At 53.2% G+C, this 16,824-nt stretch overlaps 2 protein-coding genes across 4 annotated transcripts; one reads left to right on the top strand and one right to left on the bottom strand.

The window, feature by feature from the left end:
• The first annotated feature begins 179 nt into the window (after nt 1-179).
• On the top strand, nt 180-11,630 carry ILKAP (ILK associated serine/threonine phosphatase). 2 transcript variants are annotated; one of them, XM_063408375.1, is made up of 12 exons: nt 180-358; nt 972-1,037; nt 1,457-1,513; nt 2,382-2,507; nt 3,329-3,455; nt 4,255-4,361; nt 4,829-4,922; nt 6,676-6,763; nt 7,925-8,046; nt 9,737-9,856; nt 11,130-11,211; nt 11,382-11,630. In XM_063408375.1, the coding sequence occupies exons 1-12, from the start codon at nt 316-318 to the stop codon at nt 11,520-11,522; spliced, it is 1,173 nt and encodes a 390-aa protein (XP_063264445.1). In that variant the 5' UTR covers nt 180-315; the 3' UTR covers nt 11,523-11,630. The 2 variants fall into 2 exon arrangements, with proteins under 2 accessions (XP_063264445.1, XP_063264446.1); XM_063408376.1 differs by lacking the exon at nt 972-1,037.
• A 2,863-nt stretch (nt 11,631-14,493) lies between these two features.
• On the bottom strand, nt 14,494-16,607 carry LOC134556047 (erythroferrone-like). Of its 2 annotated transcripts, none has more exons than XM_063408230.1 (5): nt 15,970-16,607; nt 15,670-15,842; nt 15,320-15,582; nt 15,147-15,225; nt 14,494-14,764 (listed from the first exon to the last, which is right to left on the bottom strand). In XM_063408230.1, exons 1-5 carry the CDS (start codon nt 16,298-16,300, stop codon nt 14,516-14,518), a joined length of 1,095 nt encoding a protein of 364 aa, XP_063264300.1. In that variant the 5' UTR covers nt 16,301-16,607; the 3' UTR covers nt 14,494-14,515. The 2 variants fall into 2 exon arrangements, with proteins under 2 accessions (XP_063264300.1, XP_063264301.1); XM_063408231.1 differs by having other exon boundaries at nt 14,609-14,841; nt 15,970-16,600.
• Between the last annotated feature and the right edge of the window lie 217 nt (nt 16,608-16,824).

Raw genomic sequence — 16,824 nt, 5'->3', positions numbered from 1 at the left:
GGCAGCTGAGGGCGGAAGAGGGGCTGAGGGCGGGAGAGGGGCTGAGGGAGGGCGGGGAGCTGAGGGCGGGCAGCGCCCACCGCCACTGAGGGGGCGCCCCCTCGCGGGCCTGCTCAACCCGGCGGGGTGAGGGGCGGGGCCACAGCACTGACTGACAGCGCAACCCCGCTTGCGATTGGTGGAGAGGACGGGCACGTGCCCTTGTGGGCGGGGCCAGCGCAGCCCTTCCGCTGCCGCCGAGCCGCGGGCCCATTTCCGGCCCGCCGCGGGTGCGGATTGGGCCGGCGCCGGGGCGGGCGGGAGCGAGCGGCGGCGATGGATCTGTTCGGGGACCTGCCCGAGCCCGGCGCCGCCGCGGGTGAGGCCGCGACCCGCTGGGGCCCGCGCTGTCCTTCGGGTCTGCCCGGCCTCGGCCCGTGGCCTCACCTAACGGGCTGCAGGCCCCGCCGGGCCTGCTGCAGCTCGGCCGTGGGTAGCGTGGCTCTGCGCACAGCCAGGCCGCCGCCACAGGGAGCTGGAGGGGCAAGGGGGAGGGTGAGGGGATGGTTTAAAAATCGCTGGAGAAATCGCCGGGTTTGGTGGGTTTTGTGGTTTCCTTTTTTCCTCTGGGACCCGCTCCGCTGCAGTTTAGTCCGTGATTTTGCGTGTTCTGTATGAGCAGAACTGTTCTATTCTGCACTTCTCTGCGGTTTAGACCGTCTTGGAGCCTTTCCCCTCACTGTGCTGCCGAGGGATGTTAATGCGAGCTTAGTGGATTGCTAGCAACAAAACCCCAAAAGTCTGTTCTCAAGGCAAAAGTTCACCTCAGCCCCAGACAGGTGGTGATTTTGCTTGTGAAACAGCTGCTAAAATGAGGTGGAAGTCGGGCTCTCCTGGTTCACCACACCTGTGGCAGCCTGGGGACAGTTCCTTAGAACAGCTCCCCCAGGAGTGCCTGCAGTGGTTCCTTACTCTGCCCTGGTGCCTTGCAGGGAAAGATGCCCATAAAGGGCCTCTGCTGTTTGATGATCTCCCACCATCCAGCAGTGCTGACTCAGGTACGGGTGCTCTGTTCCTGCCATTCGTTTGGTTTTCTGTGTTTTCTGCATCAGCATCTCTTTCAGTTGATATGTGTGTAAATCCTGTTCTTTGTGAGACAGAATAAAGACAGCAGGTTATCAGTGCTGGTGTGCAGACCAGCTGCATCCTGTTTGGGTTTTTATAACCAGGGTGTTATAGGTATTCCTCATATATTCTATAAAACATTCCATAAAAATGTTCCCTGGAACAAATGCAAAACCTGGATTTGCCTGACTAGTAACGGAAGTAGAAATTTGTGTCTGTTTGGTAAATTGACATAATTTCTTCACCTCAGAAGAGGTATAGGCAAAGGTTATTCCCTGAAAGCAGAAACATAGGCAAAGCATTATTCCCTGAAAGGAAAATGGTATTTAGTTATTTTTATCTTGTGCTCCAGGCAAAGAAGGCTCTTTGCTCTTCGATGGCCTCCCCCCAGCCAGCAGTGGTGACCCAGGTAAGGAGCTGTGCCCCTCCTCAGCCTCTGCTGAGCCACCCCTCTCTGGGAAAAGCCCACGCTGCAGCCTGCTGTGGTGCACACACAGCAAGTTAACCTGCTGCTGGTTTCTCCAGTCCAGATTGGCTCACACTTGTCATGGCAATTTGTGCCCCAGTTGTTTCAATCAGGATTCTGAATCTTAAAATTAGGCCTGTTCCCAGAAGTACTTTCCTGTCTTTGGGGGACCCTTGTTCTCTGAGAGCTCCCTGCTTTGGGAAGGAAAGTGGCCTGGTGCAGCCACTGCCCTGGCTGCTTCTCTGCTGTAGGCACAGCCTGCCTCCTTGTTCCTTGCTGAAAATGGCTTCATACCCAGACTGCTGCTCTGGCAGGGCTTTCTGCATGCAGCCATATGCTTGCTGTCACCTGGGAGGAGCTGAGATAATTCACTGTACCCACAGGAGCCTAAATCTCCAGAAGGAAAAAGCCAGAGTTCTGACGTCTGGTTTTGCTTGCTAGCTTTAATTTGTAGCCTTCTTCTGAACCCTCTAAAAATACGCACATTTGGAGTAATAAAATAAGTTTCTTTGCATTGTTGTGGGCAGAGATCATAGAGGAAAATAATATTAATAATAATAACAACATAGAAATCTTCTAGCCTGTAACATTAGCTTCCTGAACAACTAACTGGAAAAAGAAAAAAAGAAAAAAAAACCCTGTAGCTAAGGAGTAAAACCTGTGGGTTGTTCAGTAATGACTGTGGTCACTTAATGCTGTGTAAGTATGTGAACCTGCTCTCCTGAGTGTGCTTTGGTATGAAAGGACTTGCTGCTGAATTTATGCAAGTAAGTAGAACACTTGAGCCACCTGCATTTTTGCTTTCTTTCAGCCTCCAGTGCTACTAAGCAAGTCTCATCAGCAGAGAGTGAAGAGAAAGGGCAGAAGAGAAAGTCCGTGGAGGAGGAGGAAGAGAAGAATGGCAGGGAAGAACTTGTGGAAAAGAAAGTTTGTAAAGGTTTTCAGACAGTTTGAAAACAAATGTACTCAATTTGTACTTGTGGCGTTGGGCTGAGTAAGTCCAGAACAAAGCTGAGCTTTGGTTCTTCAGTCTTCTTGCCTTTTCAGGCTCTTGTAGGAAACAAACTGCTGCAGGGGTTTGGAAGCTCCTCAAGCTTCCTGGCTCTATCTCATCCTTCAGCTGGGCCTTCTTGCTGTCCCTGCTGAGGCAGCAGGAGCTGAGCAGCAGGCACCTCAGCACTGGCAGGATAAGTGCTTGTGCTGCCAAGATGTGGAACCTCTGTGAGGCTGGATCCACACCACTTTCTTTTGCCACATCCACAGATCTCTCTGCTGGCTGCTAAGGATGCCAGAGAGGGAGAGAGGCTTGTTACACACAGGGCCTTTGGCTTCAGAGCCTGCGTGCTGTGTTGCAGCTTTGGGGGTACAAAGGAAAGGACATGTCCTGGGAACATCTTACCTGGATTTCCTGTCCTTAGTGCACTCTTTAAAGCTGTGCTTTACTTAATCTGCTGGTTCAGTGCCACGTGCTTCCCCTGCCCACCCTGTCCCCTGCCCAGCAGTCCTGCTTGGCTGCAGCTGCCTGCTGAAACGAGGGCAGGCTGCTTTTAGAGCTGCTGGCCTTGGGGACACATAAAAACCCATGCTACAAAATAAACATGTCCTGTTCAGCAGTGGATGCTAGATGATTTGCTGCAGGACGAGGGCTGCACTGCCAGGACAGGGCTCTGAAAGCTGAGAACTTACTGGTTTTTAGCCTGAGCTGAAGAGACAGAGGAGTTTGATTTGCATGCATGTGTCTGCCTTGTTCCCCTTTAGGATCAGTGGGCATTCTTGGACTGAAGGGTTATGTGGCAGAGAGAAAAGGTGAGAGGGAGGACATGCAGGATGCACATGTCATCTTAAACGATATCACCGAGGAGTGCCGGCCTCTGCCCTCCCAAATGTAAGTGGGCCCCAGCTGCCAGAACAGCCATCCTGGGGGTGAGGGAGCTCCAGCTTGCTTCAGCTAAACCTAAGATGATAGTTTCTGCTCTGAACAGCTGATGCTCTTGTCTGCCTGTCTTGTGATGCATGGTTTGGGGTTGTTATTGGGAGACCTGGGGTGAATCATCAGCTAGTTGTGTTCCCAGGCAGCTCACAGGGCTGGTGTGTACAAAAACCTCCCTTTGAGGGGTGCTTAGTGATTCAGTCTGACTGACTTTACAAGCACCGTGAAGGCCTGATAACTCTAGCTGTTGATCCTATATTACCCAAATGTAAGTGGGTATGTAAAATTAAAAGAATGTCCTCAAGCATCACCGTGATACTGGATTTAGCTTCTGAGCCAGTACTGTCCCAAGAGATTTGTGTTCTGAGAGATCCAAGGGTTTTTAGTTGGAACAAGCTTAGGCATGGAAGGTACAGTAGGATTGGCTAGAGTGATGTCTGTAATGGTGGAGAGTTGCAGTGTCCTTGAGGTAAAATGTTTATCTGCTTTTTATCTGCCAAGTTGAGGTCTGTAGACCCTTTAGCCCTTCATTTTCTTGAGTGGAAAATTACAAGAAAGTTCTCAGCTCAGTGCTTCGACATGTAAACCATGTAAATGCTGAATATATGAGCTCGGAGACCTGCTGCCTTTTGTGCCTTGGAGTGCAGGATTTTGGGTCTGGCTGACACAGGGCAGGGCATTGTGGAGAGGAATGCACTGGATCCCATTCCCTGGCCTTCCTTAGCCTTTTCTGCTGCTTTTTGTTCCCTCCCAGCACACGTGTCTCGTACTTCGCTGTTTTTGACGGCCACGGGGGAGTCCGAGCCTCAAAATTTGCAGCACAGAATCTGCACCAAAACCTGATAAAGAAATTTCCAAAAGGTGAGAGGAGGGGAATAAGGGCTGTAGGACAACCATCACCTTTTCTGCCTTGGCAATGGACAAGGAAAACTGATCTGTTTGGGTGTAGTCCTAAAGTACCCATCCCTTATTCCCAGAGGGCTTGCAAGACTTGTGTGTCTCCTGGGGAAGAGGGCTGGAAGCCTTTTTGGCACAAGGGTACAGTTAGCCAATTGTGACTCACTAAACAAGTATGAGATGTACTGTTGCCAGTTTTGGCAGTGCCACATCAGGTGTGAAAATGCTCCTGTGGTGGAGAGGTTTATGTCATAAACTCTCCACATACACTGCTGCATTGATTTCTGGCAGGGTAAGTCCAGGATGTGCCCCAGCTGCTCTGCAGAGTCCAAGAGAGGCACTGCCTGACTGAATGTTGGATGAGCAGAGGGACAGACTAGGATAGATTAGATATGTTTTACTTGGAGCTTAGTTGCTGTATTTTCTGACAGGTGAGGTAGCCAGCGTGGAGAAAACTGTGAAGAGATGCCTTTTGGACACCTTCAAACACACAGATGAAGAGTTTCTAAAGCAGGCATCCAGCCAGTGAGTGCATTTACTTTCTGTTCATTTGTATTTCTTAGTGTGCATCTCTGAGGTCTGAGCTGTGAGCAGGGCAGAGGAAACTCTCCTTGTGTCATGCCTGTGCTTTGGCAAAACTCCACACAGCTCCCCTGTGCCAGGCTGTGACTCTGCCAGCTGAGGGCTTGCTAGAACTAGATCATGGCATGTTCTGGTTCTAGTCTGTGGTAAGCAGTCTGTAGGATCTTTTAGACTAAAATACGTGTTCCTCATGAAGGAAGGAAGAAAAACAGGTCCAAGGACCACCTCTGTCCTTACCAGAGCATCTTATTTGCCTTCTTTTTAAAGACTTGCCATATTGAAGAGACTTGTCTCATGCTGTCTGAAATGGGATCTCTGTCCATGGCAGTAACGTGTGGAAGGAGGGGATCTGTAGAGACCACTAAGTTTTCTTTAGAGCTGTGCTTGCCAGGCTGGAACACATCCCTCAGGTAGCTTTTAGTGCCCTGTGTAAATTCAAATCTTGCTTTCTTCAACTCTTTAGAAAACAGAGATGTTGATGAGGAAGGTCCCTCTGTGGGGTAGATGCCAGCCTGCCTTGCAGCTGGGTGTGGAGTGCCAGGCACCCTGACCTTCCCTCAGTCTCTGCTGAGCTGACACACCAACTGTGTGGGCTAGGGAAGATGTAGGTTGCATTTCACATGCAGTCACCTCGTTACCAATCCTTCACACATGTTTAGTTTGGTTTTTTTACTGTTATTATTTCACAGTGACACCTCTGTCATAGATGCAGAGACTGTTAATGCATTTGATTCTGCAGTTCCCTGAAAACTTTCAATTTTAAGTAAATTGGAAACTGGCTCAGTCTCTTAAATCTAATCAGAACAACAAGTTTGACCAGGCAAAAGGAAGATGCTTTCTTGAGTCTGTCACAATAGTGTCTTTCTCAAAGCAGCCTCTGGTCAGAAACATGACGTAGGACAAAGATTTGCTAGCAATAGGTGTATTGATGGTGAAATGAATCATGTTCATTCAGCCACACCTTCAAAATGAGGAAAAACTGGGTGAAATATGTCTAGAAACGAGTCTCTCAAAGCTAGTTTCAGTGAAGAATGGCATCACAGCCAGGCTTTTTTGTGGACAGGACTAGCCTGGCAGCTGTAATCTGAGAAATGCTTCTCATTTTACTTAGAGCTCTAGAGATAAAAGCTTAACTACAGGAAGTGAAATAGGAGGACTGAGCGAGTGGTGGTGCTGCTGAGGTGGGGTGGTGAGGGCTGAGGTGGGAGAGGGAGCAGGGATACTGTGGGAAAAGGGAGGGAAATGTAAGCAAAAAAGAAGGCATTTCTGCTGCAGAGTTGGCTGTGCCTTCCTTTGGCTGAAAAGCAGCAGCTTCCCAAGGAGAATGTGGGGTGCTTTTTTGCTCATGGTGCTACAGCTTTTGGGCAGCCACCAGGGCTGAGCCTGTTCTGCTCACACATGAGGTTTCCTGGGAGCTGAGTGTGAGGAAGGGTTGGTGTGGGGGCCGTGGTTGGCAGCATTTGCAGCAGCTGGGCATTGGCTTGCATTCAGAAATCTGTAGTCTGTGTAGTTCCTCTGTCCCTGTCCACTTTGCTGTTTATCACCAACCTGAGCTGCTAGCAGGCAGCTGCTGGGGGCTTGTGCTACCTGATTGCTGTGTGTTGGCACAGGATGCTTCTTTGAGTCCCCTGGAACACTCTGTAACTTCGTAAGTGTTGTTTTTCCCCTTCAGTAATCTCATTTCTGTTCCCTTCAGGAAGCCAGCATGGAAGGATGGCTCCACAGCCACTTGTGTCTTAGCTGTTGACAATATTCTCTACATAGCCAACCTCGGGGACAGCCGGGTAAGCAGAATGGAGACCACTGATGGCATCTTTCTTCTGCCCAGAGCTTTGTGGGTTGGTTTGTTCGTTTGTGGTGTCTTGAGTTGTCATGAGCTACTCAACTGTTCCTACAAAGCATTTGTTTTGGGTGGGTGCAGAGTACTTCTGTGTTGTCTCCCATAGTGTAAAACAGTGGTGTGTGAAAGCTCTCTCTTGATGCTTAATATTTCACAGTATCAAGAAGAGAATATTTGAATATTTCGGTTGAAAGGGGTCTATGACAATCGTCTGGTCCAGCTGCCTTGACCAGTTCAGGGCTGCCCTAAAGTTACACCATTGCTCAAATGCCTCTTATTAAACACTGACAGTCTGGGGCATCAACCACCTCTCCAGGAAGCCTGGTGCAGTATTTGATTATGTGCTCTATAAAGAAACACTTCCTAATGTCCAGCCTGAACCTCTCCTGGCCCTGCTTTGAGATCAGCATTCCCATGAGATCAGCACTTCCCTCTCCATGCCCCCTGCTCAGGAAGCTGCAGAGGGGGATAAGGTTGTCCCTCAGCCTCCTCCTCTCCAAACCAGACAAGCCCAGAGCCCCCAGCCTCTCCCAGGTCACACCTTCCAGCCCCAGCCCCAGCGTGGTTCTCCTCTTCTGGACACACTGCAGCCCCTTCCCACCATCCCCAGCCCTGAGCACAGCCAGGCCATGCCCTCTCCTGCCCCTGGCCCCGCTGTGTGGGGTGCCCCAGGATGGCCCTGCCCTCCTGGCCTGGTTCCCCTGTGCTGCTGCCAGGCAGCGCCCCCAGACCCTTCCAGCTGCTCCCCAGCCACCCCTTGCCAGCTCAGCCTCGTGCCCAGCGCTGGGGGCAAACCCAGCACCTGTGCCAGCAATTCTGTGCCACTGGCACTGCCCTGTGGGGCACCTGTGCAGATCCCTCTGCAAGGCTCCTGTCCTCCAGAGAGTCCACAGCACTCCCAATTTGGTGTCATCAGCAAACTTGCTAATTGTGCTCTTGTATCCAGATCACTGATAAAAGTACTGAACAGCACCTCCTGCCTAGAAATGAGCCCTGAGAAACACCACTGGCCTGATGTATGGCCATTCACTGCAGTTTGGGGCTCTCTCAAGAAGCTGTTGCTGCAGTTGTGTTGTTGTTTGATGATGGTCTTTTGTCAGCACAGGCGATTCTGTGTCGTTACAATGAAGAGAGTCAGAAGCACACAGCCTTAAGCCTCAGTAAGGAGCATAACCCCACCCAGTATGAGGAGAGGATGCGGATACAGAAGGCTGGGGGAAACGTCAGGTGAGTGCCTGAGGGTGTGAATGAGCTAATCTGAGCCCTAGCCTGATTTTGGGCCTGAGCACTGAGGTTTTGAAATCTCCTGAGGCTGGTGTGCATCCTAGTTGAGAGAATGTTGCTGCCTGTGGGAAGCACAGCCTGAGGCCTGAAAGGACTCAGTTACTGGAGTTGGTTGATAGTTCCCAGAGCCTTATGATGGCCAAGGCAGGACCTATGTGAAATACCAGCACAGGCATGCTTAAACTTGACCTACAGATTTGGACCTACACAGCTGGATTGGACTGTTGAAGAGGTTACTGCTTTCTGCACGCTGTGATGCTGAACAGAACTCAGTTCCTTGCAGCATGACTCCTCTCTCCTTGTCCTGTGAGAGGGGGCGTGGTTTGAGAGAGCACCAGAAGCCCTCAATGTCAGTTGGTGTTGCTCTCCTGGAGTTAGCTGATGCACTGGGGCTCTCTGCATTAGGAAGCAGCTTTCTGGAGCCAAAATATTCTTACATCTTAATGTTCCTTTGCAAAAAGAAGTTCATGGCTGTTTGGAGAGCTGGTGCCAAACACAACAGCTGAGTCTTGTCTCCCTGGCTAGATTCTCTCCCTTCTTTGAAGGCTGTTTCTTGATTTAGTGGTATCTTCACAAAGAGAGGACTCAGTGCAGGTGAAGGATCTTCATGCCTGTGGAGGCAAAAAGCACCCAGGGTGGAGAGGGGTGGGCTCAGTTCTGTTCTGCTGCCGTGTCTGGAGTGCTTTGTTCCCCTTATCTCTGGGGAGCACATGCTGTCACTTTTAGCACTGATCTCTCTTTGCACATGGCAAAGAGATGGCCCAGTGTCTGTTAGCTCCTTTCAGAATTGATCCCTGACTGCCTGGGAGCCTCTCCCACTGCTTGCAGTTCAATATTTTGGGCCCAAGAGATAAGCCAAAAAGTGTGTGAGTGTCAGGTCCCTTCTTTGTGGCATGCCTTGCTTCTTGCTTTTATCTCAAGCATGGCTGCTTGGACTACGAGGTGAATGAGCTTTGTGTATTCTCAGGGGGGCACAGAAGAGCCTTTTTGGGGTGAAGGTGCTTGATTGTTGGACAGGTGAAGTGTGGGAAGCTGTTTCTCTAGGGAGCTTGGTTAACTAGAAAAGCTTAACAAACCAGAGCTGTTTTCCTAAGGGGTGTTGTAATTCAGTTTTCACAGAACTGCTTGCTGCAGTCAGTGGTTACTAAGGGCCAAGTGATCAGGAGCTGAGCATGCTGTTGGTCACTCCTGGGAGCTGCCAGTCTGTAGGGTTGGTGTCCTCAGACAGGAACAGCAGGGGCTGCTGACTCAGACCTCTTGCCTCTGCCACTCTGCTTCTAGGGAAGAGCACTTTGCTGGATGTCTTGCCAAAAAATAATCTCTATTCAAAGTATGCCACCAGGAGTTCAGCTCACATATAACTCACTGCCTCAGTTTGCTAGGCTAAGCAGGACTTGAGTTAGGGCAGGGTGACAGAAAACAGCCTTGAAGGCTCCTGACTTCATCTCCTCCTCCCCCTCACTTGTTTCCCAGAGCTTCACACAAACATGCAGAAAGGGAAGGAGACTTTGAAGGGAAGATTTGAACTTGCAGGGGAAGTGGGTCATTATTTGTACCAGCAGATGGATGCACCAGGCAGTGCAGTGCAGCCCACACGTGGGGAGGGCTCTCAGTGTTCTCTTTCCTCGTGCAGGGACGGGAGAGTCCTGGGAGTGCTGGAGGTTTCCCGCTCCATCGGGGACGGCCAGTACAAACGCTGTGGTGTTATCTCTGTGCCAGACATCAAACGCTGCCAGCTCACTCCCAATGACAGGTAAAGTGTGCCCCTGTCTGTCCCAGCTCTGCTCAGCAGAAGCTGCACAACCCTGCTTGCTCTGCTGGGAGAGCCAAGGCACTTCACACTGATCCCCCCAGAATCAGAGGATGCTCTTGCTGCTGGTGTCTCTCTGGTTCTGTTCCTTATCAGAACAGTGGGATAAGGCTGCTGCTCTGCCAGGATACTGTGAAGGCTCCTCTTGGAGGAACCAGCCTCATTGCAGTTGCATACACAAGCCTTAGATGTCCTTTGTGCTCTAAATTCACAAAGCAGGGTTCAAGCAGTTAATTAAGGGTTGAGTTCTTGGGTCTCCATTCTGTCCAAGAGTTGTTTCTAGCAGCTGTAGTGCCCATAAATACTTTTGCATTCAGCTCTGATATTTGAAGATTTGAGATACTTTTCCATGATGATTGGCAACGACAAATTGCAGTGAGCTTTTGTGCCAGTGTGGCCCTGCAGTCTCAGAGGTGAGAGTGTAACCCAGTACTGCTGCTTTTTCTGGGATTAGGGTTCCATATCAAGTGATCCACTAAAATATTTCCAAAGATACTCTTGAGTATCAGGCACTGAAGTGATGTCTTCAGAGTTATGTGCAGCCTGACCACTTCTGTAAGTTGGTTGTAGTTTTCCTTGTCCTGGTGACTCTGGTTAGAGCTCCTGGTTAATACAATTCCCTGTGCAGGCAGGGAGGCACAGCAGGCTGTCTCCATCCTAAGGGGAATGCTGTCCTTGCCTTGGGCTTTGTATCTCCTCAACCTTCTGCAGCCTGTGGCAATATTTTGTGTCAGAGTTTTCTGATCACACTTGTGTCAAGTGCTTTTCTTTTGAATTTGCGTATTTAAATTACCACAGACCTCAGGAGTGTAGAAATGTAAAGTGATGTACATGAGGGATTTAGCTTTGTTTCTCTATTTCTTTACATCAGCTGCTTCACAGGGAAAATACATGAATGAAAAGGACTCCAAGGAAAGAAGCAATTCTTAGAGAAACAATGGAGCATTTGACCAGGGTCATATATGATCTTGGCAGTGCTGTAGGATGGACAGGGTGTCCTGATACATAATGTCATACATAATGTCTTACATTAGTTGCCTGGCCCTTTGTTCTGTATTTTGAATTGCTATGAAGGGTGGGTCCCAAGGGATTTTCAGATGAGCTTTTAGTGCATCTTCCCTTTGAATCTGATCATGGATGTTCATAAAATTGGAGGGGTTTGCCAGCTGGGGAGCCAAAAATTCAGCCTTGGAACCTGTCTCCCCTTGCTTTCCAGGTTCATTCTGATAGCATGTGACGGCCTCTTTAAAGTCTTTACACCAGAAGAAGCTGTGAACTTCATTGTGTCCTGCCTGGAGGTGAGGAGAGGGCGGCGGGGGGGTTTGTCAGTGCAGAGGGCACGAGATGGACTCCTGCCAGACGGTCCTAAATGACTCCCCAGTCTGTCCGTGTGTGTTTGCTTCACACTGCTTGGAAAACACAATGTACTTCCTTTGCTGGGAGCAACGGGGTTCCTTTGTCCCCTCAGGATAAGAACATGCAGATGAGAGAAGGGAAGCAGGAGTGGGACGCTCGCTACGAGGCGGCGTGCAACCGGCTGGCCAGCAAGGCGGTGCAGCGCGGCTCGGCCGACAACGTCACGGTCATGGTGGTGCGGATAGAGCGCTGAGGGAGGGAGGGAGGGCAGAGAGCTCCGTGTGCATGCTTGTGTGCCTGGGGGACAGGGGCCTGCTGGGTGCTCTGCAGTGTAAATAAAGGTGGTGTTTTTTTAACAGGGTCAGCTCCTGTAGCAGTAGGGTTGAATGTCTGGGGAAACGCAGTAAATTCGTTCGGCAGAGGTGCTGGCAAGAGGCGTCTGGGGGTGTGAGCTCTGCCAGCTGGTTCACATGGGACAGTTCTGCTGTCCACATCCTTGGGCTTTGTGCGAGAGCCTGGCAGAGTCCAGAGTTCCAGGGCTCAGGGGGAGCTCCCATACAGGCTGTGGGGTACTCAAGCCACCAGCTTGGGATGTGCAATGGGCTGTCCTCTTCACACTGGGCAGGAAATCTTTAGACTTGTAGCTGGGCTGTGAGGTTGCCTGCAGCTGAGGGGCACAAACACCCCTTGCAGAGCAGCAGCATACCTGTCCTGTGCTTGCAGAACAGTTTTACCACAATGTTGGTATGGAAAAATGGCTGGAGTTTGCTCCTGATGTTTTTTGGAAAAAAGTGTTTTCAGCCAATGGAGTTAGCAGGCAGTTGAGCTGCCTGCAGGCTCTGTGCTTGTCTGCCATCTGAGGAGAAGGCATCTCAGGTTTTAGGTACTAATAAGTGTCTGGTATCTCATCCTGTCTCAGTGCCTCTACCAGCTGTTGTTGCTGTCAGTGTGCTGTTTTCCAGAGAAAGTTTGGCTCAAGACCAAGTGACAGAATGAAAGCTAAATGGATTGGGCTACCTAAGCACTTGAGTTTCCAGTTTCCCTCGCTGTGTGTGAGGGAGGTGAGCTGAGGGGTCTGCACTCTGATTGCTCCTTGCTCTGATGAGGCACAGGAGAAGGGGGCAAGGGCAGGGTGGTGCCTGCTGTTTTGTGCAGGGCTGTGAAGCTTCCCTGGCTCCTTTCTGGTTTTTGTATCCCTGGAACTCTGGGAGATGGTCCCAGCTCCTGGCATGTTTGCTGGAGCACACCATGGCTGTCCTGTTTGGGACAGGTGCCTTGACCATCTTACCTCTATTTCTGCTCCAGCAGCAGTCAGTTACCCTTCATGGGCTTAGTCTGAGGGTGCACACTGACTGCATCTCCTGCAGAGGACTGAGGAGGGAAGTGGCCCTCTGGCACAGATTTTGGGTAGTGCCTGTCCTCTGCCAGCTTGTTCTGTTCCCAGCCATTCCTGTGGACTCTGATGTAAGGCTGCACTGCAGGATGAGCTGAGGGAATGCCTTTGTTAGCAGCACACTCTCCTGTTTTTACTCTTGAAAGGCAAATTTGGAGAGCCCAGACAGAGTAGCACAGAGTTGCTTCTGTTTGTGGCAAAAGAAACCCTGATGGCGAATTTCAGAAAGGTAACTTGCTTTCCCTTCTCAGCTCCCCCTTTTTCCACCTCTTGCTCTGTGCCATGCTGCAAGAGCTGAGCCATGCTCCCAGTTCGGGGGCTCCTTCCAGGAGGCCACTCTGAATTCCAGTACAGGAGCTGGTGAAAGGAATAGCTTGTCCTTCTCTGACTGTTTTCCCTCCCCCTCCTTCCTCTTAATACGCTGCTTTTCTTCCTTTTGGGAGAAGTTCTGAAAGCACAGCTCCAGCTAGGATCAGAATATACAATTAATTACTAAACAGTTAATTACCATGACAAAGGAGAAAAGGAAGGAGCAGGTCTCACCATGCTTGGGAGTAGACAGCCAAGTAGAAAAGCAGGCTCAGCCCCAGCTTTAGTGGAAGTAAAACAAACTATTTGCTTTAATTTTGTGGTAAGACAGGGCCTGCAGGAGGTTTCCTAAAAAAGCACTCTCCTTGCCTCAGTGCTCAGCAGCATCCTGGTACTGAGGAGAGCTCCAGGACCAGGTTAGGGTTGCCCATGCACAAGTGCTCTGTGTGCAGTTCTCTCCCTTGGGGCTGACAGAGCTTCTGTCCCCTTCCAACTCTTGAATTACCCTTGGAGTACCTCTGATTTCACCAGCTTTTTCAGTTTTGTGATCGAGCACAGTGGGCTCTTGGTATCTCCCCTGCACAGGACAGCTCCCAGCTGGGAGGTCCTGCTTGCAGACACTGAATCCTTCTCTGCCCTCTCAGGTGTGGGCAGCAGGAGGAGAGGCAGTGATCAGAGCGGGCTGCCTTGGCTCATCGTGTGTGGGGACTGCGAGGTGCTGCCATGGCCATGTGCCACAGCTGGGCAGGAGCTGTGCCAGGAGGCCGCTGCCCTCCTGATCAGCTGGGGTGAAGCACAAGGTTGCTCTCAGAGACGAGTTCTCTTTGCTTTGGGAGAAGTCAGCACTGAGGCTGTCCCCGTCCTCCCCAGACCCAAACACCCCTACCCATGAATGGCTGCATTTACAGCTCCTTCAGCAGGAGATGCAGCCCCTGGAGAGGGCAGGCAGGGCCAGGGACACCCCTGGGACAAGGTGGGGCTGGGTACAGCTCAGGCTATCTTGCAGTGCTGCTGGCACAACTTAGGCAGTACCGAGTGCTACCAGGAAATCAAACTCATCCTTCCTGGTGCTTCTGCTTTAGCCCTGCCTTGGTCACGTAGGCTGTGGCCATCCTCAGCTCAGGCAGCTATCACAGGCACTGCAAGGGGCGTATCTGTGCTGCCCACAGCCCGGGCCCTGTGCCACGGGCAGGGAGGGCCTGCCCTGCCAGGGAGAGCAATTTGCTTTAATCGAATGTGCGGCATTATTGGGGCTTTGCTTTGATGGTTAGTGCAAAGAAGGTTGGCTCCTTCCATCAAACCTTCACTGCTCACAGCCTGCAGGGCAGCTGAAGCAATTCATAATCTGGCTTGGGCTGCTGAGACTAAGTCTGGGCAGGGAGGGAAGTGTCCACCAAGGGCACAAATGGATGTTGGGGCTTTGTACCAGGCACGGGGGGAGCTGAGCCCTAGGGAGAAGGCAACCATCTGCTGCCACTGTCAGCAGTGCTTTCCAAGATAAACTTCCAGGCCTAGAGTTAGATAAAAGTGAATGCCATCAAGTCCTAGTCAGGCTGCTTTATTATCACCATCATCATTATCATCATCTTACTCATGATCTTCTGTCCATCTTCAGCTGATTCTGCAGCACGAGCAGTACTGGACCAGACTGCAGTTTCCTGCATGAGCCAGTTGTGTTCCTTGGGCTGGGTGCTGAGCAGGGGAGACACGATGGTGCCTGGCACAGGGAGGGGTCTGGCTGCCCCTGGCACAGGTTCAGCACGGTGCCTCTTCACACTCCCAGCAGAATGGCACTGAAATCGGAGCCACTTTGAACTGTGAGGGGAGAGCCTGCCGTGTTGTCCACAAAAACAGAGGCATACTGCCCAGCCTGGGGGGAGAGAGGGATTGGCAGGACCAGGACACCTCCCCTGGGCACCAGGCATGGCCTGGCAGAGCCAAGGAGAGAGCTCTCCCCTGCACACAGCAGCCAAGAGCTGGAGGAGCTGCCCCTACCCTTCCTTCTGGGAAAAGAGCAGCACAAGGGCTTTGGGGAGTGCCCTAGCAGCTCTGCCCTGGCTGCCTTTGGAGCTGGGAGGTCCCCTGAGAAGCAGACCTGATGCCCAGCCCTGGGCTGGGGCCATGGAATGCACCTTCCTGCCCAGCACTGTCACCAGTGGAGCTGGCAGCACTGACCTGCAGGTACAGGGTGCCCGTGACAGAGATGGTGAAATGGTCACCGCTGCTCTCCAGGCGGGACACGGCTTCCAGACGGCTGCGGAAGAGGGAGGGCAGTGCTGGGGGGCGCAGGGCCCTCCTTTCCCAGGGATGCTGGGCTCCTTCCCCCTCCCTGGCCGTGCCCTGCGTACCTGTTGTGCTGGCAGCGGGACTGCACACAGATGAGCACCCGCAGGCGGCTCCCTCGGCATGCCCGGCCCTTGGTGCGCGGCTCCCTGCGCGCTGCGGCGGGGCGGGGGCTCCGAGCCGGCCCCAGCGGGGCCGCGGGGCCGCCGGAGCGCCCGGCGATGTGCAGCGTGCTGCTGAAGGCGTAGTAGCCTGCCATGGGCGCCGTGTACTGCCCGCTGCTCAGGTTCAGCCCTGCGCCGCGGTGGAACATCCCCTCCCTCTCAGGCTGGGGAGGGAAGGGCTGAGTTAGAGGAGTCCCTGTGCCAGGCAGGTGTCCCTGCAGACAGGGAAAAGGGCCACGCTGGGCACTTACGATGTGGAACAACCCCAGCTCCTGCCACATCTTCTGCTCCACGGGAATGTCTTCACGCGTTTGGCAATGGAAGGCTGCCTCCACACGACGCTGGGCCCCGGCCTGGGGGTTGCCTTTGCTGCTTTCCTCCTCCTTCCACCCTTCCCCAGCTGTCCTGCACATCTTTGCCACGCCTGACCCCAAACCCCGGCGGAGTTTGACGTTAGGGAGGGCAGCTGCGCTGTTCGTGGCCGTCCTGCCAGCCCTGCTTTGCCGTGTCCTGCGTCCCCGCACTCCCTCCCTGGGTCCCCGCCCCGGTACCTCTGAGCAGGAGCTGCAGCTCTCTCAGCAGCTGCTCCGGCACCGCGAGGGCGGCCGGGGCAGCCCCTGGCCCGCCGGGGCTCGGCTTTCCCGGGGAGCCGGCGCCCGCCGGTGCCGGGTGAGCCCCGGAGCCGCCGCGGCCCCGATCGCCGCTCCCGGGGCTCCCGGCCAGCAGCATCCACGCCTGCCGGGGGTCCACGCGGGCCGCCCCGGGCCCCCCACGTCCCGCGGCTGCTGCCGGGGCCAGCGGCCGCTCCCGGGCCGCCCGCGGGGGTTCGGTGCCGGTGGCGGCGGCGGAGAGGAGCACCAGGCACAGCTCCGGCAGCCGCATCCCGCCGCCACTACCGGGAGGGCGGCCCCGCCCCGCCTCGGGCCCGCCTCGCTGCCGGGCTCTGCCCTCGGGGCCCTCCCCGCGGGTAAAACCTCGCGTGGGCCGCGGGGAGCAGCGCGGGGAGCGGGGGATGCGCGCCCCGGCCCGGGGCTCCCGGCGCGGCGTGGTTTTACCGCTTCGGAAACACCGAAGAGCGGGAGGTGCCGCAGCTGAGCCCTCCAGCCTGGGGAAGCGTCCCCGTGTGCTGGCCCAGCCCTCTGCCACCGGCACCGTCTGAGCCGCTGCTCCAGCAGGGTTTACCCGATGCCGGCTGCCTCATCATGGCATGGATCACTTCCCTGGGGTGCGTGCTGGGTATCCTGGAGAGAAACCAGCACTGTGCACGGGCTGCTGGCCCCAAGTGGCAATGTCAGGCTTTGATGGGATGAACCACACTTTGGGAGGCCTTGAAATTCCCTAAAGTCTTTAGGGTTTTGGACAAGAGGAAAATGCAGTTCTAAAAAAACCCACAAACCCACAAATGA

Source organism: Prinia subflava, chromosome 11 (genome assembly GCF_021018805.1).
Source record: "Prinia subflava isolate CZ2003 ecotype Zambia chromosome 11, Cam_Psub_1.2, whole genome shotgun sequence".
NCBI lineage: Eukaryota > Metazoa > Chordata > Aves > Passeriformes > Cisticolidae > Prinia > Prinia subflava.
Note: the sequence above shows the minus strand (reverse complement) of the source record. Positions and strands in the feature narration are given on the sequence as shown.